General features: G+C 41.2%; 1 protein-coding gene across 2 annotated transcripts in view; it reads left to right on the top strand.

The window, feature by feature from the left end:
* The first annotated feature begins 4752 nt into the window (after nucleotides 1–4752).
* The window catches only part of CCDC3 (coiled-coil domain containing 3), a 108115-nt gene continuing 92033 nt past the window's right edge, over nucleotides 4753–20834 (top strand). For both annotated transcript variants that reach the window (XM_069765209.1, XM_069765210.1), the window contains exons 1-2: nucleotides 4753–5266; nucleotides 13572–13737. In XM_069765209.1, the coding sequence (XP_069621310.1) occupies nucleotides 4887–5266; nucleotides 13572–13737 (546 nt within the window). In that variant the 5' untranslated portion in view covers nucleotides 4753–4886. The remainder of the gene's footprint in view (nucleotides 5267–13571; nucleotides 13738–20834) is intronic.

The following is a 20834-nucleotide window of genomic DNA, read 5'->3' on the forward strand; positions in this document are numbered from 1 at the left end:
ATTTTAATAAGCTCTTGTCTGATTGGTGAACAACGATTGGTCAGTAGTGTGTCACAACTCTGTTGTCAAGTGTCCCAGGACTAGGTGCTCCTTCCTTGTCCCTAATTCTAGGGGCTCTTTAGCTCACCCTGTTTTCCAGATTACTTCTGATGGTTGAGACGCAGGGGCCACGTACTTTGCCTTAGCTCCTGAATCTGCCCTCAGTCTGTACCCTTCCCCCACCCAAGGAAGAGGGGAGTAGTAGTGTACCGTAGTGTACACCAGCCAGACTAACAAGGTAATACAAAGAAGGATAACAAAAAATACCAAACATACAAATATATTCACACAGACATAAGAGGAAAGCATCGGGAAGTGGAGGATGAGGTTAAACCAAAGTGTCATGCCCTTAGCCACGGACCAGTCTCTCACTCACCCTGTCCATGGCTCCAGACGGTCGGCAGGTCTCCTGGCAGGTCTCCTGGAAATGCTCTTAGGAGACACGCCCGATTCCTGCATATACTTAAAGCAGCAGTGCATCTGTTCTCTATTAGGGCTGCCTGTGCTGTGATGATCTGTGCATACTTAAGGTCCTCACTTCCTTTGGGAGGTGCCTGGGAAACTTTGTGTTTTGTTCTTAGTTGCCGTTCTCAGGTCCCAGATCAGCGCTTGCTTTTTCTGTCTTGCCTTGTCTTGCCTGAACTAATATCTAGTGTTTTTTTTTCCTAGTGCCATTGTCCTGAATACCTACCATCTATCTTCGGACACTGCCGGTATCCTTGGGCCCTTCTAGTTCTCATTCTCTGGTTCCCTGGACCTCTTGCTCCTTCTCTCCCAATACCACTGTCCTGCTTGGGTCTGACCCTCTGGTCTCTGGAGCTGATGCATATGAGCTTCCTTGGCAGCGTGAGGTCTATCCCTGTATAGGGGTTCTCTCGACGGAGCTCTATTCTATGTTTCAGCCCAGGGGGTTATTCCTTGTGGAAGGACCAATGCATAAGTTAATTAAATGGACAGCCAATTCACTTGTATGTGCTGTATGTGTCAACTGATTAAAGTGTAGCCTAGTTTTTCCAACTGGTAATACCAGCTGATCACGTGGGTACCCTGGTGGCCAGAATCCAGCTCATCACTAGGCATAATATTATTATTATTTATTTATATAGCACCATTAATTCCATGGTGCTGTACATGAGAAAGGGGTTACATACATGGTTATAGATATCATTTACAGTAAACAGGTTTACAGTGACGGACTGGTACAGAGGGGAGAGGACCCTGTCCTTGCGGACTTGCATTCTACGGATGTTACCTCGCCCACGGCTACTGCCCCACATGACATTACAGACTAAAGTGAGGTCATAGGTTTTAGAGCAGGGGTGGGGAACCTTATTTCTGCCAGGGGCTATTTGGATATTTATACCATCCTTCTGGGTCCACACAAATCGTAAGCTATCACCACCCTCAAAGTGCTTTCTGATGATGGCACTGGTGTTAGGACATAATCATTCATTGCACACGCCTCATCATTCATTAGTGAACACTGTGTGCTCATAGCAAGAAGAAATTAAAGGGCTGGTGGCCATCAAAATACAGCTGCCAGCTCAAGCACTGCTGTCCCCTGGAATCAGCCCCTAGGCTGGATAAAAGGTCATTGAGGGCTATAAACAGCTTGGGGACCTGAAGTTCCCCACCCCTGTTTTAGAGGGTCAGTGTTGGTGCTCACTCGTAGAGATGAGCGAATTTGTTCGGAAATGATCTAAATTTGCCATATTTGTGCCATATTGGTACCCTATTCGTGCCGAATTTATGTTTGAAGATTGGGTCCGAACATATTCGGTCATTTCAACTCCCCTTGACTCCAATGACGTTCGGCTGTGTTCGGCGAATATCGCAAATTCAATATTCGCTGTCGATCGTAATCTGAGCCAAATTTTTAAAAAACTCGCTCAACTCTACTCACTAACTGTTGACAGATGCTATTAAATAATTACGATGCATTGGCAAATAAATCATTTGTTAATGTGGCCTTATAGGTGATAAATCAGGTTGGGAACTTTTCAGAATATTCTCTCAGCCTCGAGGTCATATGAGGACAACCAGCAGAGGGCGCATCACCGCGAATGAAGGTAACTACAGGTTATTGACCATTGACCTACTTTCCATTCATTCGCTGGGGTTTTGCAGGCAGGAGCACAGCTGCATTATAGCAGAGCTCCTGCCTGTAAAATAATTTAACCCCTTCAGATGGATTTACATCGTGGGACATGACAGATCATCGGAAGGTATGAGATATTGTTGTTTTTTTATTTTTCCTTTGTTACAGAGCGAGGGTCTTCAGGTGGATTAAGAGTCTAATAAAATATTACAACAACCTGTGTCTTTATTTCATTAAAAGACTTTGTAATAATGTGTGTGTGTGTGTGTTTTTTAACCATTTAATACAATTGGATTAATAATGGATAGGTGTCATAATTGACGCCTCTCCATTATTAATCTGGCTTAATGTCACCTTACACTAGTAAGGTGACATTAACCCTTCATTACCCCATATCCCACCACTACACGGGAATGGGAAGAGAGTGGCCAAGTGCCAGAATAGGCGCATCTTTCAGATGTGCTTTTTCTGGGGTGGCTGGGGGCAGATGTTTTTAGCCGGGGGGGGGGGCAATAACCATGGACCCTCTCCAGGCTATTAATATCTGCCCTCAGTCACTGGCTTTACTACCTCGTGGAGAAAATTGCATGGGAGCCCACGCCTATTTTTTCCGCCATTTAACCCTTTAATTTTATAGCTAGAGCGCCCAAATTTTGCACATACACACTACTTGCATTAGTAGTGTGGAATATGCAAAAAAAAACGGGGATACGAGATGGTTTACTGTATGTAAACCATGTCTCATATCATGTCGGGTTTAGGAAGGAGATAGCAAAAGCTGGCAATTGAATTACCGGCTTTAAAGCTATCTAGCGCTGTATGAAATATTAATATATATACATATACAGTGCCTACAAGTAGTATTCAACCCCCTGCAGATTTAGCAGGTTTACACATTTGGAATTAACTTGGCATTGTGACATTTGGACTGTAGATCAGCCTGGAAGTGTGAAATGCACTGCAGCAAAAAAGAATGTTATTTCTTTGTTTATTTTTTTTAAAAATTGTGAAAAGTCTTTTCAGAGGGTCATTTATTATTCAACCCCTCAACCCACCAGAATTCTGCTTGGTTCCCCTAAAGTATTAAGAAGTAGTTCAGGCACAAAGAACAATGAGCTTCACATGTTTGGAGTAATTATCTCTTTTTCCAGCCTTTTCTGACTATTTAAGACCCTCCCCAAACTTGTGAACAGCACTCATACATGGTCAACATGGGAAAGACAAAGGAGCATTCCAAGGCCATCAGAGACAAGATTGTGGAGGGTCACAAGGCTGGCAAGGGGTACAAAACCCTTTCCAAGGAGTTGGGCCTACCTGTCTCCACTGTTGGGAGCATCATCCGGAAGTGGAAGGCTTATGGAACTACTGTTAGCCTTCCACGGCCTGGACAGCCTTTGAAAGTTTCCTCCCGTGCCGAGGCCAGGCTTGTCCGAAGAGTCAAAACTAATCCAAGGACAACAAGGAAGGAGCTCCGGGAAGATCTCATGGCAGTGGGGACATTGGTTTCAGTCAATACCATAAGTAACGTACTCCACCGCAATGGTCTCCGTTCCAGACGAGCCCGTAAGGTACCTTTACTTTCAAAGCTCCAGAGACCTGTGCCGGCCTGATCAGGTCTTATAAAAGACGATTATTAGCTGTAATTGCAAACAAAGGTTATTCCACAAAATATTAGACCTAGGGGTTGAATAATAATTGACCCACACTTTTATGTTAAAAATTTATAAAAATTTAACTGAGCAACAAAACTTTTTGGTTTGTAAGATTTATGCATCTGTTAATAAATCCTGCTCTTGTTTGAAGTTTGAAGGCTCTAACTTATTTGCATCTTATTAAACCTGCTAAATCTGCAGGGGGTTGAATACTACTTGTAGGCACTGTATGTGTCTTACTGACATATATATATATATATATATATAGTTACATTTTTTTGAGCACATGGATCCATTGTATATCCGTATGTCGGTTTTGCAAGCCTGCGAGAAAATCTCGCAGTACGGATGCCATACGGATTACATACGGAGAATGCCATGCACAAAATACGCTGACACACCCTGCCTACGGAGGAGATACGGACCACTATTTTGGGGACTTTTCTGCGTATTACGGCTCTAAATTACGGACCGTATTGTCTTACGCTGAGTGTGACGCCGGCCTTAAACAATGAAGAAAAGCGCTGACAAAACGCTCAAAAGGACACCTGAGCATCTTCTGGGTGTCTCATTAGCCTTTCTATCCTATGCTCTTCATGTACTTAGATTGTAATGTATTGCTAGTGGAAAACTCCAGAACAATATGCATTCATTCTTTTAAACTCTTTGAATGCCTGAAATTTTTTTTACAGCAGGATGTTTCCCATACAAATTAATAGGACCTTTATTGTCATCACTTTGCTAGTGCTTTTTCTGCCATATAGATAGAACAAAAAATAGTTAACTGGCAGAGATGTTTCAAAGTCCTGAGCATATTTTTAGGAACATGACAAATAATGGTCAGGACTCCGGGAAATATTGGAAATCCTGAAGCTGAGTTCCTCCTCCTGGAGTGTGTCCTGCCTGCATTACAAGGCAGGGGGCGTGGGAGCCAGTCCTTTTACTGCATGTGTCTGAGCAGGAGGCTGGCACTGCTTTAGGGGTCTGCACACAGTGCTATACTCTCAGGAGGGATGAGCAGAGCCCAGCACAATGGGAGATGACAGCTGTCTGTAAACTTGCAGCCACTCTCAGACTGCAGTCTACTTGGATCACTCATGATGCTTCGCTTGGTGGTCACTGCCCTGGCTGTGTGGAGCAGTGCTCTGGGCTGTCAGCTGTCCTCTGACTGGAGACACCTGAGTGAGGGGTGCAGAGCAGAGCTGGCACAAATCATCCTCTATGCCAAGGTGCTGGCAGTCCACGAGGAGACCCACAGCAGCATATTCAGCACCATATACAACTACTTGCCCTGGCAGTATGAGGCAGGAGACAGCACCTTCTTCTACTCAGCAGAGATAGAGCTTCTGTGTGACCAGGCTTGGGGCAGCATGCTGGAGGTTCCTGCAGGATCCAGGCTGAACATCACTGGTCTGGGATACTTTGACTGTCACTCATATACTGTAGTGGAAGGGCACTCCTTCTTCTTCTTCCTCAGGTGAGTGCACTGACATGGAGGGATCATATAGTAACTGTGATTGTCTACAAGAGTTGTGGTGGCAAATAGTGATGAGCGAATATACTCGTTACTCGAGATTTCCCGAGCACTCTTGGGTGTCCTCCGAGTATTTTTTAGTGCTCGGAGATTTAGTTTTTATTGCCGCAGCTGAATGATTTACATCTGATATCCAGCATAAGTACATGTGGGGATTCCCTAGCAACAAGGCAACCCCCACATGTACTTATACTGGCTAACAGCTGCGGCAATAAAAACTAAATCTCCGAGCACTAAAAAATACTCAGAGGTCACCCGAGCGTGCTCGGGAAATCTCGAGTAACGAGTATATTCGCTCATCACTAGTGGCAAACCAATGTCAGGGTCATCCCTATAGTTCATTACTGGAACATGTTACAGAATGACAAAGAAATATTCTGATGGGGAAAATATTAACATCATAACAACATTTACTGCACTTAAAGGTGTTAATAATGGTTAATGAGTCAGATTAGCAGATCATATCATTTTCCAGTTATAGTATCTCAGTATTCTTCATATACACATAATTACTTTGAGTCCATTGTGAGAAAAGCACAATACAAATTGTTGCAAAAGTTACATTTGCTGAATGTCAGCTGATATGTGAAAAAAAAAGTCTTATGTCAATCCAAAGGATTTTATTAGCAGTGGAATAAATCAGCAGTGGAATAAATGAGTTTTAATGTGATGTATAGAACCAGTACAGTACATATTTTGTTGGCTGTTACTGGTCACTGTTCTGGTTTCAGAAAGTTCAATGTCTCCTCTGCTTGTAGCTGATAGGTATAATTGTCAGATTATACTGTGAAGGCTAAAAGTAGTGAGATTTGGGCTTATGGAAAACTATCAGCTACTAGCAGTTTTTTTGTTGGCTGTAAAACTACTGCCTATTATACCGGTTTCATGGGATGTCTGCACTGCATGTACTTTTTTTTATCGTTATAGTACTACTTTCTGTTGGGCATATCATTGGGTTTTTTGCTCCTTGTATTGTTAAGCTGCAAAAACCAGAGTATTGCAGGGGAAACATTGCCTAAAATATGTGTGTCATTGTCTTGTTTTTTGACGCATTTTTGCTTATATTTATTGATACCATTTTACATGCTTTTATTCCCTTTTGTTTGGTTGGATGAAAAACCTGGAAAATATGCAGAGAGAATTCACATGAGGCAAAGTTGTAGAAAAGCTTTGAAGGTTCAAATCTGCAAGCAAAAAATAAATTTCAGAAATGTCATTGGCTTTGCTGGTACCATAAAACACTGCGTTTTTAAACTGGCCGAAATGCACATAAAAAAGGCTGCAAAAATGCAATGTGTGAACAGGCCCTACTGAGGACAATGATTTCTGTTTCAGCATAAACAATCCAATCACTCGATGAATAATCAGCATTTTGCTTGTTTAGTATAATGCACCCCATAGTCCTCCACACACTATAATGCACCCCATAGTTCTTCACATAGCATAATACAAACCCAATAGGTCTCCATGTAGTATACTATGCCCCATATTCCTCCACATAGTATAATGTTCCTCATAGTCCTCCATATAGTGTAATACAATCCCCATAAGACCTCCATATAGTATAATACACTCTCAGTAGTCCTCCATATTGTATAACGCACACTCCATAGTCCTCCATATAATATAATGCACTCCCCGTAGTCCTCCATATAGTATAATGCACTCCCCATAGCCCTCCATATAGTATAATGCACCCCCATAGTCCTCCATATAGTACAATGCACTCTCTATAGTATAATGCATTCCCCATAGTCCTCCATACAGTATAATGCAGCCCCATACAGCTTAATGCACTCCCAATAGTCCTTGATAGAGTATGATGTGGACTCCATATAATATACATAGTATAATGCACTCCTCATACTCCTTGACAGAGTATAATGCAGCATCCATATAGTATAATATAGCCTCCATAGCATATAATGCAGCCTCATACAGAATAATGCAGCCTCATGCAGTATAATGCAGCCTTGTATAGTATAATGCAGCTCCATATAGTGTAATGCAGCCCAATATGATGTAATGCAGCCTCATTTAGTGTAATGCAGGTCCATATAGTATAAGTCAGCCTCCATAGAGTATAATGCATCCTCCATAGAATATAATGCATCCCCATATAGTATAAAGCGGCCTCATATAGTATAATGCAGTCTCATAGAGTATAATGCACATCCCATATTCATCCAGTATTATGGCCACCATGTACTCACTGATTTAAAAATAACAGCAAGACGCGCAAAGAAGCGACAGCATCATGCCCGCCAGCATCAGAAGCTGAGGGGAAATTATAGGAGAGGGAGAGTCATCTGATGCTCTCTGCTTCATCATTGATTTCAATTGTTTCTCTGTAACTCTATGATGGCAATACAGTTGAATTTGTGATGCTGGGTGGGGGTGGGGTCTGGAGCCAGTGCTGGCATAGGGCCCCCCTGACTCACAAGCCCCATAGTTGCCAGGTGGTGTACTGCTATTACCGTCATGCCACTGGCTGAGGGCCCCTGGTGGAGTGGGGGCCCTATGCAAATGGCTAGTTTGCCTGCCCCTAACAGCAGTGCTGCAGGTGCACATACCTTTATACTTGTTTTTGATGGAGTATTCTAGATCTAAAGCCAGAAGTGGATTCCAAACTTACAGGAAATACAAAGGAGGGAGTTACACTCTGCATCAAAACTGTATGTGTGTGTTCTGTTCTACGTTTTGAACTGCTGTATTTCAGTCATGCAAATCTGTTTTAAAAATGTCACTGTGAAAGGAGATACCTTAGAGTATCCATTGTTTTAATTTATCTAACATGTAGAGCTGAATGTGTGTGTCTATGTGTGTATGTATGTATGTGTGTATGTCCGGGATTGGCATCTACGCCGTCGCATCTACAGCCACAAAATTTTGCACAGTCACACGTCTGGACCCCGAGAGCGTTATAGGCTATGTTGTGAGGTGAAATTTTAACCCCGTGCGTTCCAATTCACCAAACAATTTTGCCCCTATCTACATAATGGGGAAAAAGTGAAAGGAAAAGTGTTGGAGGCAAATTGACAGCTGCCAGATGTGAACAAGGAGGACTTAAAGAGTGAGAGCGATGGCGCCAAAGAGTATATATCGTACAGTCGCTAAGGTGGGGTCCCGACATGGGATACTCACCACACATGGGGATATGAACACACACAAAATGCGCCACACACTACCACATGCTTGAACACATTTGCCACCCTCAGCACATATACTGCCAGGGGGGAGGGCTTCCTGTTGGCTGGGGATTTATCAGGCTTCCAATAGCAACCAATCACAGCTCAGCTTCTATTTTTTTACAGTTAATAATCTGAGCTCTGATTGGTTATTACAGGCAACAAAGGACATTCTCAGTATAACAAAACTTGTGTGAGGTAATAGCTTGTCAGTTAGGGTGTGTTGGTGGAAAGGCTGATGTCAGTCACATTACCTCTATGTGAGAAGATATAGAAACTGCCAGTTACAGACTATTTTTACCACAATAATGCCTCATAAGAAAAGGAATTCCATGGCACGAATGTCAGCTGATGCGAAAAGAAAAGCTGCATTACGGGCCAATGAAAAATGTTAAGACCGAGAAACAAGGCTGACACACATGAGAACTGCAGCTACTTCCTCAAGAGCCAATGAACTTTCTGAGCAGAGGGAAGTGAGGCTTGCAGACAAGAGAACAAGAGCTGCTTCCTCAAGGGCCAATGAACTTTCTGAGGAGAGGGAAGCGAGGCTTGCAGACATGAAAACAAGAGCTTCTTCTTCAAGAGCCAATGAACTTTATAAGGAGAGGGAAGCGAGGCTTGCAGACATGAAAACAAGAGCTGCTTCCTCAAGGGCCAATGAACTTTCTGAGGAGAGGGAAGCGAGGCTTGCGGACAAGAGAACAAGAACTGCTTCCTCAAGGGCCAATGAATTCCTCAATTTCTTGGAACCACAAGGACTGTCTCCTCACAACCTCTTTCTAAAACCTGGAGCACCTATTCTGCTATTGAGAAATTTGGATCCACCAAAGCTTTGTAATGGAACAAGACTCTTGATTAAGAACCTGTTGCTACATGTAATTGAGGCAACCATTTTGACAGGATGTGCGACAGGAGAAGATGTTTTCATTCCAACAATTCCTCTCATTCCATCTGATTTGCCTTTTGGATTTTAAACGCCTCCAGTTTCCTGTTCGACTGGCATTTGCTGCTGTCCATCAACAAGGCTCAGGGACAGTCCTTGAAAGTAGTTGGAATCGATTTACAATCTCCATGCTTTTCTCATGGTCAACTTTATGTGGCCTGTTCAAGAGTTGGAACAGGAAAAATCTGTTCGTCTTTGCACCTGAAGGAAAAACTAAGAATGTAGTTTATAAAAACGCTCTCGAATAAGTAGTAGAAGATTACTTCACATTACTTGGCCAATTTAGTTAAATCTGTGTGGAATATCTCTGGTGTTGAAATATATGTTGTGAAATGCTTCTATTAGCTTAGTTTTTGCCTTTTAATAATTACATTTCTATCTATTTGTTTTGTGGTTTTTGTGTGCAGAATAAATTTTTGTTAACACATTCTATTTTGCTAACAGCAGTTATTAAACTAGGCGAAGCCGGGTAGTACAGCTAGTATTCCATAAATAAATAGTACACATGAAAATAAGAACCTTATTAGAAAAAAATTCTTCTCTCTCCTCTTGGACTGATCATTCACTCTCAAAATTCTTAGTCCACAGGTAAAATATGTCTTCAGTGAAAACAGATTTTTCCACTATTAAGATAGGAGATGATAGTTGTTGCTCATAAAGTTCTTATGAGAAATGTAACTGTCATTTCAAGAGTACTTACTGTAGAATATGTCTGCTTCTACCCTCTTCTTTCTCCCTCCTCCACCGAATTTTAATGCCAGCAAGCTACAGTGCCAGCTGATTTCATAACTGTATTCTGATTAAAAATCAGCTATGATGTTCCTCCCTAGCACAGTACTGTATTCCTCTTGCACAGCATATACAGTATAAGGGTAGCACGGTGGCTCAGTGGTTAACACTACAGACTTGCTGAGCTGGCGTCCTGGGTTCAAATCCCACCAGTTTGTATGTTCTTCCTGTGTTTGTGTGGGTTTCCTCTGGGTACTCCGGTTTCATCCCACACTCCAAAGACATACTGATAGGGAATCTAGATTGTGAGCTCCAATGGGGACAGCGATGATAATGTCTGTAAAGTGCTGTGGAATTAATGGCGGTATATAGGTGAGTAAAATAAATAAATATAGCTGTGTGCATGCGCTATACTGTCTTGTGTTCATCCATCTCAGGCCCCTAAAATGTGGTAGGTTGTAATCTACTTTCAATTTGTGTCTAATTGTATCAGCTTTTGTTTATTGACATGGCAGGAACCAGTGGGTTAACTATAGTGGTTGCAGGATTTCGTTTGTACATCGGCCCTAGATCATATGGTGGCCCAAAAGGACCCTTTAGTCCATATGAGATGACCAATAATTATTTCTGAGGTCCCTATTGGAGATTTTGCATTGGGTCTATAAGCTTCAAGTTATACCAATGACAGAAACACTTTGCATTATGTATGTGATATCATCAAAGATAATTGAAAACTGTTCACTATAGAAACATAAGAAATATAGGGCAAAAAAGTGAAATGTTATAGAAAAGCATCATCAGACCTCTACAGTTGCCTCCATACCCAGAAATAGTTGAGTCAATGGAAGTAATTGATGAGTTCTAGATCTATATTCATGGTGCTTTTTGGATTATTTGTCTTTGTAACCATGAGATAATTCAGCATCCAGATCCTCGTCGTAGTAAAAAAATCCTTCTTTTTTTTGCAGCATAGTAAAAAGAAAAACCCTCAATGTACAGTACAGACCAAAAGTTTGGACACACCTTCTCATTTAAAGATTTTTCTGTATTTTCATGACTAAGAAAATTGTACATTCACACTGAAGGCATCAAAACTATGAATTAACACACGTGGAATTATATACTTAACAAAAAAGTGTGAAACAACTGAAAATATGTCTTATATTCTAGGTTCTTCAAAATAGCCACCTTTTGCTTTGATGACTGCTTAGCACACTCTTGCCATTCTTTTGATGAGCTTCAAGAGGTAGTCACCTGGAATTTTCTTCCAACAATCTTGAAGGAGTTCCTAGACATGCTTAGCACTTGTTGGCCCTTTTGTCTTCACTCTGTGGTCCATCTCACCCTAAACCATCTCGATTGGGTTCAGGTCTGGTGACTGGAGGCTAGGTCATCTGGCGTAGCACCCCATCACTCTCCTTCTTGGTCAAATAGCCCTTACACAGCCTTGAGGTGTGTTTGGGGTCATTGTCCTGTTGAAAAAAAAAATGATGGTCTAACTAAACGCAAACCGGATGGAATAGCATGCCACTTCAAGATGCTGTGGTAGCCATGCTGGTTCAGTATGCCTTCAATTTTGAATAAATCCCCAACAGTGTCACCAGCAAAGCACCCCCACACCATCACACCTCCTCCTCCATTCTTCACGGTGGGAACCAGGCATATAGAGTCCATCCATTCACCTTTTCTGCGTCGCATAAAGACACGGTAGTTGGAACCAAAGATCTAAGATTTGGACTCATCAGACCAAAGCACAGATTTACACTGGTCTAATGTCCATTCTTTGTGTTCTTTAGCCCAAACAAGTCTCTTCTGCTTGTTGCCTGTCCTTAGCAGTGGTTTCCTAGCAGCTATTTTACCATGAAGGCCTGCTGAACAAAGTCTCCTCTTAATAACAGTTGTTGTAGAGATGTATCTGCTGCTAGAACTCTGTGTGGCATTGACCTGGTCTCTAATCTGAGCTGCTGTTAACCTGCGATTTCTGAGGCTGGTGACTCGGATAAACTTATCCTCAGAAGCAGAGGTGACTCTTGGTCTTCCTTTCCTGGGGCGGTCCTCATGTGAGCCAGTTTCTTTGTAGCGCTTGATGGTTTTTGCCACTGCACTTGGGGGACACTTTCAAAGTTTTCCCAATTTTGGGGACTGACTGAACTTCATTTCTTAAAGTAATGATGGCCACTCATTTTTCTCTACTTACCTGCTTTTTTCTTGCCATAATACAAATTCTAACAGTCTATTCAGTAGTCCACCAGACTTCTGCACAACACAACTGATGGTCCCAACCCCATTTATAAGGCAAGAAATCCCACTTAAACCTCACAGGGCACACCTGTGAAGTGAAAACCATTCCCGGTGACTACCTCTTGAAGCTCATCAAAAGAATGCCAAGAGTGTGCAAAGCAGTCATCAAAGCAAAAGGTGGCGCCTTTGAAGAACCTATAATATAAGACATAATTTCAGTTGTTTCACACTTTTTTATTAAGTATGTAATTCCACATGTGTTTATTCATAGTTTTGATGCCTTCACTGTGAATGTACAATTTTCATAGTCATGAAAATACAGAAATATCTTTAAATGAGAAGGTGTGTCCAAACTTTTGGTCTGTATGGTACATGAGACAAAAAAGATAAAAACTGTAAACGCGTTTCAGAACAACTTAATCATTTCAGTGACTAAGAATGTTCTGAAACGCATTTGCAGTTTTTAATTATTTGATGTCATGTATATCAAGGTTTTTTTTATTACTATGATACAATGAAGAAGGTTTTTTTTATTATAACAAAGATCTGGATGCTGGATTTTCTCATGTCTGTATTTTCCTTCTTGTACTCCAAGTATGCCGTGCATTGGACCTTGCATAGTCTGTGATTGAGAAAACGGGTGAGCTGCCTTTTCCTTTTTTTCTATTTATTTTTGTACACAGCCACATTTGGGCACTCCAGCAGCATTACTTGCACAAGATGGCGTAACATGTAAGCATAAAATGTTCACCACACAATTGTGTTCTATTTATGACATGTCCATGCATTGCTATGAATGCTTATAGTTAATTGCATTTTTTGCATATTTTCTGTCAGTGGTTGTTACAGTCAGGGTCGTGGGAGTTTAATGAAAAATTGTTCTTTACAACATTAGATTCAAAACAATTTTTTGCCTTTTTTGACAACCTTAACGTGGTGTGTAGGAATCGCTTTGACATATTAAAGTATTAAGTTTATGAGATAAGTATTTCTCTAGTTCCTTACCTCAAAAGCTTTCCTAGAGATTAGCCATACTGAAAAATATGTCTGCTTTCACTTCACTTTTGTGTGTTTGATTATAATTTTGTAATTTATTTGTAGGATTATTAAAACTCATAAATAAAAACATCTATTTTTTGTCTTATAGAATGGATGAAAATTACAATTTGCTCCCTCATGGAGTAAATTTTCAGGATGCAATATTTGCAGATACTCAAGACAACTGGAGACTCTTCTCTAGCCTCTTCCAGTACTCCAACTGTTCTCAAGGACAACAAGTAATATATGAACTGGAAAGCCAAGAAGACAGTAGGGTAAGGTTTATTTGAAATTATAGTTCCATTAGTTATAGCCTCATGTTTCATGATCTGTGATTATTCCTTCAGAATCTACTTACACAGCCTTGCACCTTACTAATTGATTTTTTTTATTGTCTTTTCGAATATTCTTGTGATTATATGAACTATTCTGGTCTTTTCTCTTGTTTTGGTAAAACTAGTTCATGGGGACCTGAGAAACAGGAGAGACTCTAACTGTTGTCGCATTGTGCTTTCATTTTTCTTCTCTAGAAACATAACCATATGATATAAAACACAGTCACCCAAACCATTCAGCAATTTTCTGAAAGATTTACATGAAAAACATGACTCCAAAAAATAGAAATACATGGAGATACAAAATGAACAAACTTTTAGGGATGAGCTAATCTCTACAAATGTGAATTTGGTATCTTTGGCAAATTTTTTCCCGAAACATAAATTAGCTGCGAATCAATTCTCTGTGAATCACAATACTACAAAACCTCCAATTTCTCTTTAAAGGCATCTGCAACACTTTGACGTTTCCTAGGAGTGTATTGTAACCCTTATGAGATCCGTAACACAAACACAGCCATAATAATGTTTTAGTGACCTCAACATATCTGGTCATGGATAAACCGATGAAAATAATTGTTACTAAAAGGTCTTTTTAGCAATACATTGCACACAGAGTTTTCTACTTTTTAAAATGTGAAAATGGTCCAAAATTATAATTTTTTGGGGGTAGATGTCTACCTTCCTGGTGTTTATACTCAAGTGGTGCACATATAAGAAGCTGTGTCTCTTTGACAAGAGGTGGTCCAAAATTATCATTGCTTGGCAAGTAGCAAGAAATTTGATGCTTCTTAATGAAGTGATAGCTGTTTACCAAGCCTCCCAAAAATTATCCCTTTTTGGCAGCAGCAAAAGTTTTGCTGTTTAGAAAAAGGAAGCAATGGCTCTTTAACAGGTCATATAAAAATTGCCAGGTTTGCTGTTTGCAAAAGATTCTTCAGTTGTCAACAATGGAAAGAACTCCCACACCCCAAATGCCTACATGCTGGAATTGCCATCTCCAGGAACACGACCAGATATTTCAGACACTTTTGAGTCTTCTCCATCAGCAGCATACATGACCTGGATCCAAGTTGACTGAGGAAGATCTTTTGGCTGAATGTTGGAAACAATGCAGCAGGACAAAACCCAACTACACAATATCCCTGATCACGCATACTGAGTTTGTCACTTCTACTGCTGGCACCTCCCCTACCTCTTTCTGTCCCTCTATCAATTGAATCTCTGTATTATTAATAAATACTACAATCATCATCTTCTGTGCTGCAGCTATTCAACATATAACTGTCTGAAGTCCACAGTGGTATGTAAGAGTTTGGGCACCTCTGGTCAAAATCACTGTTATTTTAAACAGTTAAGCAAGTTAAAGCAAGTTACGGTAAATGATCTCTAAAAGGCCTAAAGTTACAGATGACACATTTCCTTTGTAATTTAGGGAAAAAAAAATAATAATTAAAAAAAAAAAAATATATATATATATATATATATATATATATACAGTGGGGCAAAAAAGTATTTAGTCAGTCAGCAATAGTGCAAGTTCCACCACTTAAAAAGATGAGAGGCGTCTGTAATTTACATCATAGGTAGACCTCAACTATGGTAGACAAACTGAGAAAAAAAAAATCCAGAAAATCACATTGTCTGTTTTTTTAACATTTTATTTGCATATTATGGTGGAAAATAAGTATTTGGTCAGGAACAAAATTTCATCTCAATACTTTGTAATATATCCTTTGTTGGCAATGACAGAGGTCAAACGTTTTCTGTAAGTCTTCACAAGGTTGCCACACACTGTTGTTGGTATGTTGGCCCATTCCTCCATGCAGATCTCCTCTAGAGCAGTGATGTTTTGGCAACACGGACTTTCAACTCCCTCCAAAGGTTTTCTATAGGGTTGAGATCTGGAGACTGGCTAGGCCACTCCAGGACCTTGAAATGCTTCTTACGAAGCCACTCCTTCGTTGCCCTGGTGGTGTGCTTTGGATCATTGTCATGTTGAAAGACCCAGCCACGTTTCATCTTCAATGCCCTTGCTGATGGAAGGAGGTTTGCACTCAAAATCTCACGATACATGGCCCCATTCATTCTTTCATGTACCCGGATCAGTCGTCCTGGCCCCTTTGCAGAGAAACAGCCCCAAAGCATGATGTTTCCACCACCATGCTTTACAGTAGGTATGGTGTTTGATGGATGCAACTCAGTATTCTTTTTCCTCCAAACACAACAAGTTGAGTTTCTACCAAACAGTTCCAGTTTGGTTTCATCAGACCATAGGACATTCTCCCAAAACTCCTCTGGATCATCCAAATGCTCTCTAGCAAACTTCAGACGGGCCCGGACATGTACTAGCTTAAGCAGTGGGACACGTCTGGCACTGCAGGATCTGAGTCCATGGTGGCGTAGTGTGTTACTTATGGTAGGCCTTGTTACATTGGTCCCAGCTCTCTGCAGTTCATTCACTAGGTCCCCCCGCGTGGTTCTGGGATTTTTGCTCACCATTCTTGTGATCATTCTGACCCCACGGGGTGGGATTTTGCGTGGAGCCCCAGATAGAGGGAGATTATCAGTGGTCTTGTATGTCTTCCATTTTCTAATTATTGTTCCCACTGTTGAATTTTTCACTCCAAGCTGGTTGGCTATTGCAGATTCAGTCTTCCCAGCCTGGTGCAGGGCTACAATTTTGTTTCTGGTGTCCTTTGACAGCTCTTTGGTCTTCACCATAGTGGAGTTTGGAGTCAGACTATTTGAGGATGTGCACAGGTGTCTTTTTATACTGATAACAAGTTTAAACAGGTGCCATTACTACAGGTAATGAGTGGAGGAAACAGGAGACTCTTAAAGAAGAAGTTACAGGTCTGTGAGAGCCTGAAATCTTGATTGTTTGTTTCTGACCAAATACTTATTTTCCACCATAATATGCAAATAAAATGTTAAAAAAAACAGACAATGTGATTTTCTGGATTTTTTTTCTCAGTTTGTCTCCCATAGTTGAGGTCTACCTATGATGTAAATTACAGACGCCTCTCATCTTTTTAAGTGGTGGAACTTGCACTATTGCTGACTGACTAAATACTTTTTTGCCCCACTGTATATATATATATACATATACACTCCCTGGCAGAAGTTATGTCGCTTATCCATGTTATTTAAATAAAAGCTTATAACCTGAAGTTAAATTCATCCATTGGTTGTACAAATTATTCTTTTGAAAGATGAAACCCTCCGAAATGTGGTTTAGGTTAAGAAAATAAATTGGCATCAATGCAGAAATATTGATCAGTTAATGGACACAGAATGGTCAGATTTTGGCAAGACAAAAGTTTTGTCGCTTGGTCATATAATGCACCCAATCCTAGTTTACATCTTCACCAAATTTTCATCCATTCTTCCTTGTTTCCAGTTCTGTGAGATTTCTGGGTCATATTGCATGCACTGCTATTTTGAGGTCCAGCCACAAATGTTCAATGATGTTCAGATCAGGGGACTGTGAGGGCCATTGTAGGACCATCAGCTTGCTCCTTTTGAGATAGTCTATTGTAGATTTTGATGTGTGTTTAGGATCATTAGCCGTTTGTAGAAGCCATCTTTTTTTTCCAACTTCAACCTTTTTGCAGATGGTGTTAAGTTTGCATCAAGAATTTGTTGAAATTTCATTGCATTGAATCCATTCTTCCTTTTGCCTGTGAAATGTTTCCTATGCCAGTGGCTGCAACATGACCCCAAAGCATAATTGTTCCAATCCCTTGCTTAATGGTTGGCAAGATGTTCTTTTCCTGATATTCTGTGCCCTTTTTTCTCCACACTTACCTTTGATCATTGTGGCCAAAGAGTTCCATTTTAACCTCATCGGTCCATAGGACTTGTTTACAAAATACATCAGGCTTGTTTAGACGTTCTTTTGCATACGTCTGTTGCCGAATTATATGACGAAGACACAGAAAAATATCTTCTGATGATTCTTCCATGAAGGCAAAATGTATGCAGGTGCCTCTGAACAGTAGAACAATATGCCTCAACTCCAGAGTCTCCTAAATCTTTCTGAAAGTCTTTTCCTGTCAAGCTGAAGTTCTGATTTTCTTCTCTAGCATTCCTACGAGCAGCTCTCACTGAAATTTTGCTGGGTCTTCCAGACCTTATCTTGACCTCCACTGTTCCTGTTAACTCCCATTTCTTAATTACACTTCACACTGAGGAAGGGGCAACTTGAAAATGCTTTGCTGTCTTCTTATAGCCTTCTCCTGCTTTGTAGGCCTCCACCATTTTCATTTTCAGAGTTTTTGGCAGCTGCTTAGAAGAACCCATTGCTGGTGTTTTTTTTGGCACAAGGTTAGAGGCTGGGTTTTTATGAAGCTGGGAAATTTGTATCACCTGGCCTTTCCTAATGATAATACTGAACAAGCAATAACGGTAGCAGGCTAATTAAGTATGATAATACCGAACAAGCCATAATGTTAACAGGCTAATTAAGGTGTGAAATCTTCGTAAAGGTATCTGAGCACACAAATCTCCAAGTGTGACCAAACTTTTGCATCAGCCCATTTTCCTTTTGTAATTTTTAACCCCTCTCTGACATCGGGCGTAATAGTACACTGATGTAGGACACCCTCCCTTTGATGTTGGCTCCAGCCCCGAGCCCACATCTCTTCTGGCACATGTCAGCTGTTGTGAACAGCTGACATGTGCCTCTAGCAGCCGCTGGTGGAATCGTGTTAAACTCGGACAGCGGTGTTTAACAAGCGTGGCGGAAATCCTGCCCATTGGCACCCGTGTCACATGACCGCAGGTCACCGATGGGTTGGCATGACAACCAGAGGTCTCCAGAAGACTTCTATGGTTGTCACTGCCAGATTGCTATGGGCGCCGCCCGGTGTTCGGTGCTCATATCAAGTCAGCAATTCTGCTACATACAGACGATCTGCTCATCGCCTGTATGTAGCAGAGGTGAACGGGTTATGGCAGTTTCTAGTCTCCCATGGAGACTATTGAAGCATGCCAAAAGTAAAAAGAAAATGTTTTTAAAATTCAATACATACACATATTTGGTATCAGCGCATTCAGAATCGCCCGATCTCTCAATATAAAAAAAGAATTAACCCAATCGGTAAATGGCGTAACGAGAAAAAAAAACGCCAGCATTCTTTTTTTTTTTGGTTTCTGAAACATTGCATTAAAATGCAATAATAGGCGTTCATATCTGCACCAAAATGTTATTTTTAAAAGCCCTCACCCAACCCGAGATCACGAAAAATCGAGACGCTATGGGTATTAGAAAATGGCGCAATTATAATTTTTTTTAAACAAACTTTTAGATTTTTTGTCACCATTTAAAGAAAACTCTAGACATGTTTGTGTCTATGAACTCATATTGATCTGGAGAATCATAATGGCAGGTCAGTTTTAGCATTTAGTGAACTTAGTAAAAAAGCAAAACTAAAAACAATTGTGGAATTGCACTTTTTTTTGCAATTTCACCGCACTTGGAATTGTTTTCCCATTTTCCAGTACCCAGTGTGTTAAAACCAATGGTCCTGCCAGTACAGGGGTAGCACTGTTGCAGCCAGGCATGCCCTCTGAAAGCCGGAGGAGTGACTGCTCCAGTAAGGAGGGAAATAGGAGAGCAGGGCAGGCCAGACAGGTGCTGGTACTGGGCGACTCAATTATTAGGGGAACAGATAGGGCAATCTGTCACAAAGACAGGGATCGTCGAACGGTGTGCTGCCTTCCTGGCGCTCGAGTCCGACACATCGCTGATCGGGTGGACAGATTACTGGGAGGGGCTGGTGAGGACTCAGCGGTCATGGTGCACATTGGCACAAATGACAAAGTTAGAGGTAGGTGGAAGGTCCTTAAAGATGATTTCAGGGAATTAGGCCGCAAGCTGAAAGCAAGGACCTCCAACGTGGTATTTTCCGAAATACTGCCTGTACCACGTGCCACGCCAGAGAAGCAACAGGAGATTAGGGAGGTTAATAAGTGGCTCAAGAATTGGTGTAGGAAGGAGGGGTTTGGGTTCCTGCAGAACTGGGCCGACTTCTCAGTTGGCTACAGGCTCTACGCTAGGGACGGGCTGCACCTCAATGGGGAGGGTGCAGCTGTGTTGGGGGAGAAAATGGCTAGAAGGTTGGAGGAGTGTTTAAACTAGGAATTGGGGGGAGGGTATTCATTTTATAGGAGGGGAAGATAGTGCAGATTGAGACCTGGGCACAAATAAGGAAGTTGGGGGTGACGGTGGCATGGGGGGGTGGGGTTAGAACAGTTAATAATTTAAGAAAGAATAGAGGTGCAGAGAGATACATAAAATGTATGTATACTAATGCCAGAAGCCTCACCAACAAAATGAACTAATTAGAACTAATGTTGTTGGAGCATAATTATGACATGGTGGGGATATCTGAAACATGGCTGGATGAGAGCCATGACTGGGCTGTTAACTTGCAGGGCTATAGCCTGTTCAGAAATGACCATACAGGTAAGCGAGGGGATGGGGTGTGTCTATATGTAAAATCGTTCTTAAAACCCATCCTGCGTGATAATATAGGTGAATTTAATGAAAATGTAGAATCCCTTTGGGTGGAGATAAGGGGAGGGGGAAAAATAATAAATTACTGATAGGGGTTTGTTATAAATCTCCAAAAATAATGGAAGCAATGGAGAATATCCTCGTAAAGCAAATAGATGAAGCTGCGACTCAAGGAGAAGTCATTATTATGGGGGACTTCAACTACCCTGAAATAGATTGGGGAACATAAACCTGCAGTTCCAGCAAAGGTAATCGGTTTTTGACAACTATGAGAGACAATTACCTTTCACAACTGGTTCAGGACCCAACAAGAAGGGGGGCACTGCTAGACCTAATATTAACCAATAGGCCAGACCACATATCAAATATAAGGGTTGGGGGTCACTTGGGTAATAGCGATCACAAAATAATAAGTTTTCATGTATCCTTTAAAAAGATGTGTAATAGAGGGGTTACAAGGACACTAAACTTCAGGAGGGCAAATTTCCAACGGATGAGAGAGGATCTTGGTGCA

This window comes from Ranitomeya imitator, chromosome 4 (assembly GCF_032444005.1).
Source record: "Ranitomeya imitator isolate aRanImi1 chromosome 4, aRanImi1.pri, whole genome shotgun sequence".
NCBI classification, from domain to species: Eukaryota; Metazoa; Chordata; class Amphibia; order Anura; family Dendrobatidae; genus Ranitomeya; species Ranitomeya imitator.